The following is a 15,771-nucleotide window of genomic DNA, read 5'->3' as shown; positions in this document are numbered from 1 at the left end:
CTGTTTGTATAGAAACTCCTGGAGCTGCACCATGCCAAAACCTCCTGGCCTTGGGAATCTGATTCACCTCTTTTTGTACCATGAGTGATGCCTTGAGCAGAGCCCACTTCCCCCGCAGGGAGCTTGGGTTAACCAACTGCTTTCCTTGGCCTTCCACAGTCACAGGCGTCATGAGCTGGGATAGGCTCAGATTTCCCCCCACCACCCCACCATGGTATACAATCTTCTCCCCTGCAGATGGAGAGAGCACAGCATGTTCTCCAGAGGCTGGTGGCAAACATGAGCTGCTAGCCCCTGTTCAGACATTCTCCCTCAGCAGGCTCAGCTGGTCCTAGCCAGGATTGATGGGTCAGTTACGCTCCAGGCAGACTCTCAGAGCCTTTATAAGGACAGGAACAGCCAGGCTGGATCAATCCCAGGGGTCCGCTGAATAGCCCATCTCTGAGAGTGGCCAGTACCAGCTGCTTCAGAGGAAGGTTGAAGAGGTCCCACAGGGAGAACCTGGCCCAGTGGTTAGGGCACTAGACGTGATCCTGGCAAGCCGTGTGTCTTTGCTCTTCTACTGGCTCCCTGTGTGCCACTTAACTTCTCTGTGCCTGAGTTCCCACTCTGTAAAAACTTCCCATAATTTCCTGCATGACTGGGAGATGGGAGGCTAAGAGTGTGAGGAGGCCAGATGTCGTGGTGATGGGAGCCACATCATTACTTAAGTTAGATCTGACCCCAGGAAAAGTTTATACCCAATCCCTCCATTAAGTGAGTCCTTAATGATGGTTCCCAGTTTTCACTGGCATGGCTGGGAGGATTTGAACGGAGATGGTTGGGTTTTCATTGACCCTAGATGAGTGCCTCTGAAAACCAGCCCAGTCTAGTGTTTATATGACAGAAGCAATTCCCTGGATTTGAGATATGAACCTTTCCCCCCAGCCGGGTCTAATACAGTGAGAGAATTACACAACAAGTCCATTAGCAGGACGTACAATGGGCTGAGCTACTGGATGGTCTTGCTGGACCCCACTTAGATGGGAGACTTATGAAGTAACATCCAAGGTGGTGCTAGTGATCCAGAAGGAGGCACACTCCTCCACCGAGTGAGCTTGGTGCTGTTGGAGAGAGAGTGACATCTTTATTCCTGGGGGAATTCTGCACCACTGCACATGCGCAGAATTAATGTCTCCTGCAGATTTATTATCTTCCCTGCAGAAAAATGACTTTCTGACAGGGAAGCTGCAAGAGCAGTCACGTAACATTCCCTAGCTGCACAGGTACATCCTTTCAGGCACCTGGAGCAGCCGGCGGAGACGTAAATCACTGCATGACTGGGGACACCCCCACCAGTGGCTCCTATCCTGAGCCAGGATCAGCTGCTAGTCCCAGCTGGACTGGAGGCAGGAGAGGACGGGACTTTCTCTTCCACCGGCAAGGAGTGGCTAGGGCTGTGACAGACCCACCCCCAGAAACCTCCCCCAGCTGCAGGGAGAGGGGTCACTGTATGGGGAGCTGCTCCCTCATCTGCCCACCCCCACGCATCCGGACCTCCAATACCCAGATACCCCTGCCAAGCCTAACCCCATACACCCAGAACACCCCTAGCTCTCCAGACCCAAACCCCACCCCACTGAACCTCAACACCTGCATCTGGAACCTCCTGCACCCAGACTCCCTGCCTCTGGACCCCCACCCCTGCACTCAGACCACCCCCACTGAGCTCCCTGCACTCAAATCCCCACCCTGACAAGCCCCACCGCCTGCACCCCCCTGAGCCTTCACATCCAGATCCCCATGCAACTGACCTCCAACTAGCTGCATGCAGACCCCCAGCCCACCAAGGCCCCATCCTGCCTGGTTGAGCCTGCCTGTCCCACACCTGGTGCGCCTGGCACAGAGGGGCAGGGCCCCAGCCCTTGTGCTGTGTCAGGGGCAGGTGCAGCCTCACCGCTGAGTCTGTGTCTCGGGGGTGTGAGGTGGGGAGGCTGCAGGGTGATCTCCCATCTTCGTGCAGCCTGTGGCCTGTGCTCCCCACTGCCATACTGGTGCATCTGTATTTATTTATTGACAAATACAACTTACAGAGTTTTGCAGAATTTTAAGATATTGTGCAGAGAATTGTTAATTTTTTTGGTGCAGAATGCACTCAGGCATACATCTTTCAAAGGAAAAGCAGAGGTTCTGTTTCTGTGGGGGTTAAAAGTCCCAGGCCATTTTTAGTGGGAGTGGTTTAGCCATTTAGCCCCAATCTCCTTGCGGTAATTACATACTGCCTGCCTACCTCTCCTTTCAGAGTGTCCTCCTTCACTTCCTGTCCTAAACTGCCAGGCAGTGTTGCTCTGGGCTATATGAACAGCTGTTGCCTTCCACCCCAGAGGTGGTTGCATTACAATGGTGAGTGAGATGGTTTGTAAAGCACTTTGGGATGAAAGGCTCTACGAGCTTCACATTCTTATCAGCAAAGAGGGTCATCTGGTCTCCCGTTCTGGACAGGGAGGGGCATGTCCACCCCCCTATGTGCCCGAGGACACAAAGTGCATCTCGGTGTTGATGTTGGCGTTGCCTGCATTGGTGCAGCCCACCCTTTGCTTGAAGATGAAGGGAAAGACCTTCTTGAAGGCTTTCCTGAAGTTGACGCCCAGGAAGGCGTAGACGATGGGGTTGATGGAGGAGTTGGTGTAGGACATGCAGTGGGCCCAGATCTTCACCTTGTAGATGTAGTAGTTGCGCTGGAAGCTGGGGCTGAAGGCCTGGACGAGGATGAGGAATTGCACGGGCCCCCAGCAGACAGTGAAGAGTACCACGATGATGACCACCATACGGGAGATCTTGGCCCGCATGGCCTCGGAGCGCTCGGCCAGCTGCTGCACCTTGCAAGCCACAAAGACAGGATGTGTGTGTTAACGTTCACAGCCAGGCAGCTCTGGTGGGAGCTGAGCCATCATGCCAGTGGGTGGACATGTGCAAAGAGGTAGACACACAAGTAGTTGCATGTGTGTGATACACCACACCTCCAGGAGACGGTTGGCAGTGGGGATTGAACCTGGGACATCTGGATTGGAGTGCATGAACCTCTGCTGCCTGAGCTAAAAGAACGGTGCAGTAGCAGGCTTATCAACCTCTAGTTACGGCCCAGCCGCCACCGGGGGCACCCAAGCATCATCGTGCATGCGCTGTTGGATACCGAGGCCAGGGATAAATCTGGCCCTGTGGCCAAGGAGTCCTGAGCACCATCAACTCCTGCTGGAGCCAGTGGGAGCCGTGGGTGCTCAAAGCCTCTGGAGATCAGGTCTCATGTAGATCTACGCGTACACACACCCTTTACAGGCATGTGCGGGGAGTGCAGGGGGGAGAGCCAGGTACCTGGTAGTTGTTATCGATGGGCTCCACGGTGGGATGTCCCATCTGGTAGAGCATGGCCATGTAGCAGACGCAAATGGTCAGTAGAGGCAGCAGGTAGACGGCCAGAAAGTTGTAAAGGATGAAGGCCTTCTCATGGGAGGCAGAGGGGAAGGACTCAGTGCAATAGATCTGCGGCCCAAACCAGTAGCCCTCTGTCAACCTGTTGTACATCAACACCGGGGCGGAGACGATAAAGGAACCTGCCGCGGGCAGCAAGGCCAGAGTCAGCGAGCCAGTGGCAAGCTGGGTGCTTGCTTTAGTGGTCGGCAGGGGATGAAGGGACCAAACTGAACCAGAACCAGGATCCCAGCCAGCGGAGGTGCAAGATGGAGGTTCAGAGTCGAACCAGAACCAGGATCACAGCCAGTGGGGAAGCTGGACTGAGGGGCAGACCTGACCCAGGGTCACAGCCAGCAGGGGATCTGGTCGGAGGGACAGACTCAAACCAGAATCAGGAAGGATCATAAATCACAGGGGGAATGACTTGGAGGGACAAAGGGAAGGGGCAGCACCAGGACATAAGGATGATAGGTGCCAACGGCCCATTCCCCGAGGGTGGGGGGGACCCCACTTGATACAGCCAGCAGCTTCAGCTCATGCATGTGTTACAGGTGTCCCCTCCCTTCTTACATCCCCCCAAATTCCTATTTCAGCCTCCATCCTTGAACTGCTCCCACATCCTCCCCAGGTAGGGCTTGGCTTTGCAAAAGATGCCTGGGGTGGTTCGGGTGCAGGTCCCATTTTATCTGAACCCTGACATGTATTGGGTGGGGGGTTGGGCCAGGGGGTTGCACAAATGGTTCTGGCTGGTTTCTTTAAAAAGTAAAGGGGCCCTTACCCAGCAGGCTCTGTCCCCTCATGCCCACATAAATCTCTCCATCCCCCTTCCTCCTCCGAGAGCACCAGTGACAGCCCCTGCTGGCCAGCTCGCCCCAGCTACCCGGCACCACTTCAGGAGGGCCACGTTTCCCCAGTCCTCCCTATCCACGCTGGCTCTACTCACAGACCCAGATGCCCAGGCTGATGGCGACGGCGACGCGGGGGGTGCGCTGGCGCAGGGAGCGCAGCGGGAACACGGTCACGTACCAGCGGTCCACACTCATGGCCGTCAGGGTGACGCAGGTGGCCTGCACGGAGACCTGCCAGGGGAGGTAGAAGTGGAGAGGGGAGCCCATTGGGGGAAACACATCCATGCACCCACCCTGTGCACTGTCTGCATCAGATCCCCAGCTGTTGACTGTAACAGAGATACAGCAATACCCAGCAGCTGAGTATCTGGCCCCTTGTGTCTGAGTATTCTACCCGTGGAAGCCGATGACCTCAGTTTGCATGGTGTGGTGTGTTGGAAACGCAAGCTATCGCCACAAGAGCAGGGGGGTTCCAGGTCTTGCTTGCAGGCTGTGTATGGACGTGTGCCATCTGGGACATTTCCAGTTAGTCTGGAAAATGTTGGCCTAAATCAAGGTGGGGTGATTTACATAAGAATGTCAGTGCTGCCATAGTGGGTCAGACCAATGGTCCATCTTGCCCTGTATCCTGTCTCCAACAGTGGCCAGATGCCTCAGGGAGAATGTACACAACAAGGCAATTTTGCAGCAATCCACCCTGTCTTCCACTCCTCCCAGAGAGAGGTTTAGGGTCACCCTGAGCATGGCATTGTGTCCTTGACCATGTTGGCTATTAGGCATTCATAGACCTATCCTCCAGGAACTTATCTAGATCTTTTTTTGAGCTCATTTAAACTTTTATACTCACAACATAGAATATCAGGGACCTCAGGAGGTATCTAGTCCAACCCCTCTGCTCAAAGCAGGACCAATCCCCAACTGGCCCCCTCAAGAATTGAACTCACAACCCTGGGTTTAGTAGGCCAATGCTTAAACCACTGAGTTATCTCATAGCCCTGAAGGCCCCAGGTTGACTGTGTGTTGGGTGAAGAAGTACTCCCTTGTGTTTGTTGTAAACCTGCTGCCAATTCATTTCATCAGGTGACCCCTGATTTTTGTATTGCATGAAAGGGTAAATAACACTTGTCTAGTCACTTTTGCCACCCCCTTCATAATTATAGAGACCTCTCTCCTATCTCTCCTTCGTTATCTCTTTTCTAAGCTGAACAGCCCTAATCTTTCTAGTCTCTCTTTGTATGGAAGCTGTTTCATACCCTTGATCATCTTTGTTTCCCCTCCCTGAACCTTTTTCAATTCCACTTTCTCCTTTTTGAGATGGGGTGATCAGAACTGGACACAGTACAGAAGATGTGGGCATACCATGGATTTATGTAGTAGCATTATGATATTTTTATCTTATTTTCTATCCTTTTCCTAGTCGTTCCTACTATTCTGTTAGCCATTTGGACTGCTGCTGCACATTGAACTGAAATTTTCAGAGAACTATCCACGATGACTACAATATCTGTGCCGCTCTGCCTTAGGGAGCAGCCTGCTTTGTCTCTCTCTGGTTTTGGTCACTGTGTGTTTATCATAAAGTCATGTTATGCTGCAACCTGCCAGCAAGAGTATGTTTTTTATCTAATGTTTCTGTTTGTATAGCATGCACATAGGCCGCGTGTGTGTATGGCTTGCACCTGTGCGAGGCATGGGTGTGTGCCCTGTTGTGCAACTGCATGAGAAATGTACTTGTGAGGTGCCTGCGTGCACAAAGAGGGAAAAGCTCACCCTGGTGCTGCCCCCACAGTCTCTCTTTTGAAGACTAACCCCCCCCCCAGTCACCCCACCTCTGCCCACACTAGTGAGCGAAGCCCTAAGCTAAGGCCTCACCTGTTGGATGTAATTGACAAACTTGCACATGAACTCCCCGAAGATCCAGCCTGGAAGGGGATACAGCATGGCAGTGAACGGCACGCAGCACACCAGGAAGATGATATCGGTGGTGGCAAGGTTGGCTGTCAAAAAAAAGGAAGAGTCATGCTGTGATTAGGGCACAAGCCTTGGACTTAGGAGGCCTGGGTTCAAATCCTGTTTCTGCCACAGACTCCCTTTGCCACCTTGGGCAAGTCACTTAGTAGCTCTGTGCCTCAGTTTCCCACCCATGTGATGGGGAGAACAGCCTCTTAGGGGTGTGGTGAGGCTAAATCCATTCAAGATGGTGAGGTGCTTAGATACAGCAGCAATGGGGTCGCCTTGAAAGGTGAAACAGCTGGCAGCTGCCTCAGTTCTCATCACTCTCTGCCCTGCCAGTTGTTCTGGCAACGGGTCTGAAACAAAAACTTTGCTGCTGGAAAATGGAGGTGTCCAGAACAACTGACCCTCTTTCTATTGATGCCACGGGCTTTGGTTTATTTCCTCTCTTCTTCACCCCAGGTAAAGGGCCAGTCTCCACTGCAGCCAATACTGTGTGGTTCCACCTGGAGCAGCACAGTCCGGAGCAGAGAACACCAGACTCGGCGCCTCTTCTCTTTCCACCCCTCTGTTAGTTGCTTTCCTGGCTGCACCCACAGATTCCCAGGGGCTGTGCCTCAGCGGACAGGAATTGCCACTGCTCCAGTGAAGTCAATGGAGCTGGGTCAATTTGCACCAGCCGAGGATCTGCAAGGGACCAGAGAACTTCACCTCCATCTAGCTTATAACCCCATCTTCCAGCTCCTGGGCCTGTGGGGTAAACCAGCTTCGATTCCCTCTCAGATTCCACTTCACCCTGTGAGCCAAATTCAAAGGACATGTGTGAGGGGAGATTGGGGTGTCTAAGGGCCAGCTGGCCGTAAAAGAGAGGAAGGGTCTCCTTTATGCTGGCGTGAATATGGATTAACTCCATTGGCTTTAGGGGTGTTATGCCAGGTTTACACCAGTGCAAGAGAAGAATTAGGCCCTTAGAGAATCTACATACACACTGAAGGGCTGGAAGAAGGCGTAAGTCATACCCCGTCTCAATAGCTTCTCAACTGTCTCATGCTTGCCCCTGTGATCAGACCCCAGTGTGGGGCGCTGGGGGCCTGGGGTTTGGAGCTGAGCCCCAGAGCCTTGACACTGGCTAAGGAGCAGTATTTGCTCTAGCAGAGTGTAAGTTTGAGCCTGGAGGATGCTGAGTGCTTCCTGGATGCTGCTTGGCTCCTTGCTGGATCGGGGCCATATGCAGAGCGCACTGGGAGTGAGATTTGCGCAGTGTGCAGAGGTGGGGTTTCTAGTAACGTCAGCATCAAGAGGCCACAAGGTCTAGGGGTTAGAGCATGGAGCTGGGAGCCAGGAACTCCCAAGATCTAATCTCAGCTCTGGCACTTGGCTCGCTGTGCAGTCATCAAACCCCTCTTGTGCCTCAGTTTCCCCATCTGTAGAAAGGGGATCACATTTACCCCCCTCCTGGGGCTGGGAAGAGGAGGGTCCAGCTCGTGTCCCTATTCATGTCTGTGCAGACCTTTGGGGATGCAGCGTGCTAACTACATCCTAGTTATCGCTGGAGCGAGCAGAGAAGGGTGCTGAAGGAGATACAGAATTTCAGCCTGGTAGCTATCCACTCCCTGGCTCTCCTTGTCAGTCCCTTCCCCAGCCAGGGAATATGTTTCCTCTCTCTTGTTTCTCTGAAGGTTGCATTATCCTTTGGCGACCCCATCACTCCATGCTATGTACCTCTGAGAGCTTAGCGCAGTTTCTTGGCTCTTGCCTCTAGCAACTTCATGGGTAAATTGCTGTGAATGAAAGAGGTTTGGCACCTGGAAAATCCAAGAGAGGATAGCCTCGTAATGCAAAGTTGTTTATCTATTGTATACTGTGAACACACTCAATAGAATCCACTCACTCAGCCTCCTGATGGATGACATGTCTCTGAACCATGCCAGCAAAAGGGATTTGGCATCACAGCAAAATGGGAGCCTAATGTGTTACATTGCACACAGACACAGCACCTTGCAGACCAAAGCCTTTCACCTGTGCAGCAGCTGCCCTCTGAGATGGAGCATGGCAGCTTGACCAAAGACACTAGGTAAAACCCTCTCTGCTCTTATGGACTCTGGGGTCTTTAATGTTCACAGAGAGCAGATAAGACATAGTTTTGTAAATTGCCTTCTCAGGGTTCAGGAATTATCAGATCAGAACAAGGGCCCATATCAGGTAGTTCCAGCTGCTTCCCAGGAAGATGCAAGAAAGCCCCATAGGGATAACCTGTCTATGAGGGGTGTTGTTTCTTCCTGACCCCTTGTCAGTTAGTGCTTGCTTGTGCCCTGCAGCATGAAGGTAGTATTCAATTTAGCCACCCCAGTGAAGTGAAGGGCTGGGTTGACACAGCTAGGATTTGAACCTGCATTTCTGGGCAGCATAGGGATTCCACGCCTGTTTCTTAGCCCTGGCCTCCACCTCAGTCTGATTAAATAGCTCAGCTTGATTACAAATACAAACCTATTCATGGCAGTTAACTGCTGTGGACTGGTGTTTGCTGATAAAGCGTCCTACTCTTTTGGCCTTATTGCTGACTCCAGGGGGCTTCCCGGACTGAGTATGATGGCAAAATGAGTCAGACCAAGAGTAACCCTTTCACTGTGTGCTGACCTCATTGTGACTTCAGCCTGGTTTTGTGCATCAGGGCCCCTTGGCTGTGCAAAGAGGATTCTGCAAGCAGTTGCTTTGGGGGCTACGTTCTGCATCATGTGAAGCAGCAAGGGGGAACGGTCAATACTGATCTGTATAACCTTGGTCCTCAGCTGGGGTAAATAGGCATAGCACCATTGCTTTCAATGGGATTATGCTGATTTACACCAGGCACCAGCAATCATGATGGTGAACGTCAATATCCCCCAGGGCCAGGGTTTCCTCTGAGTCAGGGAGATTCACTTTATTGGCTCATTTCAGGTTCAGCCAGGATGTCCTGGTCAACCTCTGTGCTCCTGGACTGCAGCAGGGTTCTGGTAAGTGCCGATGGATTGACAGTGCTTCCATAAGAGATGTACGAGCTATGTGGGGCCGTCCTGAAAGTTTGCTTTGCCCAGGCAGCACTGACCAGAGCTACCTTAGTCAGGTGAAGCCGTTCATGCAGTGTCAGACGGTTCAGTACAGCTGAGTGTCACTTGCTTCACCATCTTATTCCAGGTGTCTGTTCCTTATTGCACTGAAACGGATGGTGACATTTGTAAGGGCCTGATCCAACCCTGCCTGGCACTTTGTCTGCTCATGGACCCCCCTAAAACAGTCCTGCTGATGTGAGTGGAACCCTGTGAGGTGGTGGCATCTTGCACCCACTTTGCACAGGTGTAAACAAGGACAGAAAGCACAGGGCAGCTGCGGATCAGGCCCCTCAATATTTTAGCTGAACAAAAAGCTCTCAGTAACCTGGGTTACTGCACAAAGAACAGGAAGTTCTCATAATGAGGCAGGACATTCATTGTAAAAGCAGCTGAGGCGAGGATGGCAGGGGAGGGACTGGGATAGTCAGAGCTTAGATTCTAATTTTCTGTCACTGGGGATCACAAAAGGGTCAAAATCTCTCCAAAGAAACTAGATGCAAAGCAACAAATAACCAGCATGCGGCTACATGATGTAACTGATGCCTGCGGCTAGAAGGAATGGAGATTGCTGGGGTGAGGGGAGAGATGGGACACCGGGGCAGAATGCCCGGGTCACGAGTCTGGATGCTATATTACTCAGATAGGCTATCAGCGATATGGATCTTCCCTAGGGCAGATTCCCAACCTCCAGGCAGCCTCCTTCTTACTGCTCCCACAGTACCCCAAAGGGCCGAGGGTGACCAGATGTCCCCATTTTATAGGGACAGTCCTGATATTTGGGATTTTATCTTATATAGGTGCCTATTACCCCACACACTCCATCCCGATTTTTCACACTTGCTGTCTGGTCACTCTAAAGGGGCCCTTCACGGGCCTAGAAAATGGCCTGTAATTTCCCCTGGCTGAGCAGAATTTTGTATTGTTACCAGCGGTTACTTCCAGGTCCTGGGCATAGGAAAACCCCAATGTGGTGACACTAGGCAGCGCAGCTGAAAAGCCAGAGAGAACCACAGGGTCTGTCTGTGCTGAGCAGCTTCAGTGAGGAAGCCCCGTTACCTCCATTACAACCGATTCCTGCTCTTCTGCGTCGTCCTAGATATCACGACACCTGTGTCCAAGAGTCTACGACAGTGATAGTAACAGATAGCATGTGAGGACCCAGTGCAGCTGGCCAAAACCCTACGGACGCATCGCCTGAGTATGACTAGCAGGATTAAGTCCAATGTCTTCAAAGCACCATGGAAGGAAGGAATTAATATCCCTCTGTATTGGGGATGTTCAGTTTGGTTTGGTTTTTAACAACTAGCCATCACAACGTACAAGATCTTCAAGCACAAAAAGGGGAAAGCTTTTGTCTAAAACGTCTCCCCTGGAGTCACCAATAAATCTTCACCACACGTGGACTCGGAAGATTTGGGTCGTCAGGAGTTTTGTTAAACCCTCTGCAGAATCTCTGCGCTGGAGGGGCTCAAAGGCCCTTGTTCTCCTTTGACTTTTCTTCACATTTTCGCAGTGCCTCCGTCGTCTTGAGGACACTGATCATGACAGCTCTCACTCCGTGCTTAATTTGCAATGAAAGAGGCACCGGCCGGGACAGCAGGGCTCAAGAAAGTAGGAGCCAGGGCTCAAGCAAGTTTTTTATTTTCATAACTGATGCGGCCAGGCTCACGGGCTATGAACTGCCAGGCCCAGAGGCGCTGGGGCTATGAACGGCCAGGCCCAGAGGTCCCGGGGCTCTGAATGGCTCGGCCCAGAGGCACTGGGGCTACGAACCACCAGGCCCAGAGGCACCAGGGCTCTGAACTGCCAGGCCCAGAGGTGCTGGGGCTCTGAACCGCCAGGCCCAGAGGTGCCGGGGTTCTAAACCACCAGGCCCAGAGGTGCCGGGGCTCTGAACTGCGAGGCCCAGAGGTGCCGGGGCTCTGAACTGCCAAGCACAGAGGTCCCAGGCTACGAAAGGCTAGGCACAGAGGTGCCAGGCTACGAACGGCCAGGCCCAGAGGTGCTGGGGCTCTGAACTGCCAGGCCCAGAGGTGCTGGGCTACGAACGGCCAGGCCCAGAGGTGCCAGGCTATGAAGGGCCAGGTCCAGAGGCGCCGGGGCTATGACCTGCCAAGTCTGGAGGTGCTGAGGTTCAGCACTGGCAAGCCCTGGTACAAATTAAGTCCCACTCTCACTCCTACCTGTGCTCGAGCAGCTCACTCATACCCTAGAGATCGCTCCAAGCGCTCCAGTAACGATCTTGGTTCTAGTTCTTCATGCTTCACTCTCTTTTGTTTCTTTTTTAAGTCCCTGTCTGCCAGGATGGCGACACCCATCACTCAACTGCTATGTCTATGTTTTGTCTGACCTGCTTACCTGCACTGTTCAGTCTGTGACAACTGCCAGATCCCGTGAAATCTTCACTCTCTAGTGTGCTTTCAATTCGGTGATCGTAATACAGCCTGGTGCCTTTAAGTCCTCTCTTGTCACAGAGGGTGTGAAGCACTTGACAGCCTCATCGTGTCTGTTCGTATATTCCCTCCCAGCTAGGCTCCTGCAGGCACTCAGTACATGCACTGCCCTCATCTCCTTTGCAGAACATACTCCGCAGTTTGGGGACCAGTTTGTAGATTCACAGATCCTAAGGCCAGAAGGGACCATTGTAATCATCCAGTCCAGTGGCTCTCAACCTTTCCAGGCTATTGTCCCCCTTTCAGAAGTCTGATTTGTCTTGCGTACCCCCAAATTTCACCTCACTTAAGAGCGATTTGCTGACAAAATCAGACAAAGAAATGCAAACGTGTCCCAGCGCGCTACTACTGAACAATGGCTGACTTTCTCACTTCTACCATACAATTATAAACTAAATTAATTGGAATATAAATTAGGGCTGTCGATTAGTCGCAGTTAACTCATGCCATTAACTCAAAAAAATGAATCGCGATTAAAAAAATGAATCGCGATTAATCGCACTGTTAAACAATCGAATACTAATTGAAATGTATTAAATATTTTTGGATGTTTTTCTACATGTTCAAATATTTTACGCTTTCTTTCCAGTCGGAATTTGTCCAGCTTCAACTTCCAGCCACTGGATCGTGTTTGACCTGTCGCTGCTAGTTTGAAGAGCCCGTTATTAAATATTTGTTCCCCGTGTAGGTACTTATAGAATGTGATCAAGTCACCCCTTAACCTTCTCTTTGTTAAACTAAATAAATTGAACTCCTGGAGTCTATCACTAAAAGGCAGGTTTTCTAATCTTTTAATCATTCTTGAGGTTTTTCTCTGAAGCCCCCTCTAATTTATCACCTGCCGTAGACCTGCTCCATCACATTGGGAGATGTACATTCTGTCCATGTCTTGATTGATAGCCATTTCTTTTTGAATCACCAGGAGATTTCTTGTTTGGATGTTAATTTTTTTTGCTTCTCTTGATTCTTACTTGATCACTCTGGCAGTGTACAGTTCTACTAAGATCACGGATCAAATTTTTCTAGCTGAGTTTTATCCTCAGAGCAGTTCTTATTTGTCTTCAGCGCTCTTTGCTCACTTTTTCTTTGACTTTCTCATGTTGACGTTCTGACAGTTCCCTGATTTTAAGGCGTTTGCTGGGGCCCTGCTGCAAGGTATCTCAGATAGTACATTTGGTAACTTGCATGCCTTGATGGTACATTTTCCCCCATCTCTTTACAGATGTTGATGCACATTTAGCCAAGCCAACCTGTAGCTTCTTATCTTCACCAAACTTTTCTCCAGGAAGTCTGCCAAGCAGTCAGTGCCACTGAGTGCCCAGTTGCCTAGTTCAGCCCTGACTGCCCAATTCTACAGCCACAGGGTGCCAGTGTCCAGCCCCAGGTGCCCCATGCCCAGCCCCAGCATGGCCCATACCCAGCTCCAGGTGCCCTGTGCCCAGCTCCAGGATGCCCCGTCCTCAGCCTCAGAGTGCCCCGTGCCCAGCCCCAGGTGCCCTGTCCTCAGCCCCAGGGTGCCCCGTGCCCAGCCCCAGGGTGCCAAGCCCCAGGTGCCCCGTGTCCAGCCCCAGGTGCCCTGTCCTCAGCCCCAGGGTGGCCTGTGCCCAGCCCCAAGTTGCCCAGCCACGGGCGACCCGTGCCCAGCCCCAGGTGCCCTGTCCTCAGCCCCAGGGTGCCCTGTGCCCAGCCCCAAGTTGCCCAGCCACAGGCGACCCGTGCCCAGCCCCAGGGTGCCCAGCCCCAGGTGCCCTGTCCTCAGCCCCAGGGTGCCCCGTGCCCAGCCCCAAGTTGCCCAGCCACAGGCGACCCGTGTCCAGCCCCAGGGTGCCCCATGCACAACCTCAGGGTGCCGAGCCGCAGGTGCCCCATGCACAACCCCGGGGTGCCCAGCCGCAGGAGCTCCGTGCCCGACTCACCGATGTAGAAGTTGGTGACCGTCCTCATCTGCTTGTGCTTGGTGATCACGTAGATGACCAGGGAGTTGCCCGCCAGCCCCACCACCATCAGCAGGGCGAAGAAGAGGGGCACCAGCCAGGCGTCCACCAGGCGCGGGGGGCTCCGCGGCTCCGAGCTGTTGGCGCACAGCAGCCCCCCGGGGCAGGACGAGCGGTTCGGGGGCAGGAGCGAGGCGTTGAGCGGGGCGCTGGCGGATGCTCCCCGCATGGTCCCCGGGGCGCAGAGCGCAGGGCCTCTGCCTTTCCCTGGGGCGGGAGGGGTCCGCTCCCTAGCAGGACTCCTGGGTTCTCCCCTTAGCCCTGGCCCCCAAGGGACCCCAGGAGGGCTCCGCGCTCACTCCCGGGGACAGGCTCTGTCCCTCTCCGGCCCCAGGGGTGGGGTCCTCCCAGCGCGGGGCTCCCGAGCCCGGCGAGCTCCCTTCTCGAGGGGCGGACCGGCTCTAAGTATCCCAGGAAGTTTGGGACCAGCTGGGGGTGGGGGGTGTTAGCGCCTGAGCTAATCTGCAGGCTGCCACTCCGCTTCCTCCGTCCGGCTCGGGGAACCCAGGAGTCCGAGCGCTGTCCTTGGAGGGATCGAGCCCCAAAGGCAGATTCAGCGGGATGCCGCGTCCCCTCTGCTCCGCCTCGCTCCGAATCCGCTCTGGTTTCCCGCTCGCCCTCCTCTTGTAGTGGAGACGCGAGAAGCCCCTCCTGGCCGGCGCCTCCAGGGAGCGGCGGGGGCGCAGGGAGAGGGGCAGGGGCGAGGCAGTGAGGCGCTGCCCCAGGTCCAGGAGCTCTTCTCTCTGCTGGGGGGCGGGAGGAAGAGATGCCTCCCACTACGTTAAAGAAAGAAACAGCAGCTGGGAACAAATCAAAAGTGTTGTTTTTAATGCAGAGTCAGAGGGAGAGAGAGGGGTGAGGAGCAGGCAGGACTCCTGGGTTCTTTCCCTACCGACTCTCTCGACCGCCTGGGCATAGCGCTCAGCTTCGCTGCGCCTTGGTCCGCCAAGAATAAATGAGGGGAGAGGAAGATCTACCGGCCCTACGGGAGTGGGGCGAACAGTCATAAATCAGGAGCTTTACAATGAAAGGCGCTGGGGAAATGTAAGGTGGTGTGGACTGGTTAGAGTGTCTCAGCTCAGGGCATCTCTTGGGGAAACAGCTCATTACCAACCCCTTGTGCTTTGGATAAAGAGAAGATCTAGCCACGCTTCTCCTGCTACCATAGGATGAGAACCTCACACCACCAGTAGGGTAGGCGGTGCTGTGATCCCCACTGCACAGGTGGGAAACTGAGGCCCAGAGAGACTAAGGCCAGGTGTAGGTCGACCTAGCTAAGTGAAGCGTCTCCACTACAGACCTTACAATGGCCCAGCTCTTCCTTTCCCTAGTAGAGCCCTCAGAGGAAGGTGTCCCCTAAGGAATGCATCTCATGGCATGATCCTGCACCATGAACGGAGACTGCACATATGAACGCAGATGTGGATCAGTTTATACCCTGAAGCAGGAGGATTGAGAGCCCAGGCCATTTTCATCTTACCTAGTGTAAACACAGTTGTTGGTCTCATCCACATAGATAGCAGATCCCTTTTTATTACTGCTGCCTCAGAAATGTCATGTGGCAGGTAGTTCCAAATGTTAATTATATATTGCATTTAAAAAAAAAAAGAATATTTCAGCTTGTGGGATCCAGGAGTGGCTGCCAACTTTCTAGCACTTTAAAAGCAAGCTAGCTGGGCAGTAATCAGCATAGTTGAAGCGGGAAATGATTCTTGTCATGTAGCAGGGAGATCTAAGAGCTAGCTGCCTGTATCATTAAAAAGTAAAACAATTGCATCTTGCAGGACCCTGGAGCAGCTGTCAGCCCGCTATTGCTAGCTGGTTGGCTGGTAATTTCAGAATGGCCAAATTAGTACAGGTGATGGGGGAAATGAAACTTTGCACAGAAGGTGATGCAATGTCAGAAAGCCAGCATCAAACTCATTCACTATCCAGTGGGAGGTGAGCCCCCATGGCTGGTCTGGAGCCATCTCAAGGCGTCTGTTGT

At 53.1% G+C, this 15,771-nt stretch overlaps 1 protein-coding gene across 2 annotated transcripts; it reads right to left on the bottom strand.

Moving 5' to 3' along the window:
* Positions 1–1,841: 1,841 nt before the first annotated feature.
* On the bottom strand, positions 1,842–14,454 carry KISS1R (KISS1 receptor). 2 transcript variants are annotated; one of them, XM_050933925.1, is made up of 5 exons: positions 13,707–14,454; positions 6,168–6,292; positions 4,394–4,529; positions 3,352–3,590; positions 2,413–2,858 (listed from the first exon to the last, which is right to left on the bottom strand). In XM_050933925.1, the coding sequence occupies exons 1-5, from the start codon at positions 13,951–13,953 to the stop codon at positions 2,502–2,504; spliced, it is 1,104 nt and encodes a 367-aa protein (XP_050789882.1). In that variant the 5' UTR covers positions 13,954–14,454; the 3' UTR covers positions 2,413–2,501. The 2 variants fall into 2 exon arrangements, with proteins under 2 accessions (XP_050789883.1, XP_050789882.1); XM_050933926.1 differs by lacking the exon at positions 3,352–3,590 and having other exon boundaries at positions 1,842–2,858.
* Positions 14,455–15,771: the final 1,317 nt, after the last annotated feature.

Source organism: Gopherus flavomarginatus, chromosome 24, assembly GCF_025201925.1.
Source record: "Gopherus flavomarginatus isolate rGopFla2 chromosome 24, rGopFla2.mat.asm, whole genome shotgun sequence".
NCBI lineage: Eukaryota > Metazoa > Chordata > Testudines > Testudinidae > Gopherus > Gopherus flavomarginatus.
This window is presented reverse-complemented; position numbering and strand designations above follow the sequence as displayed.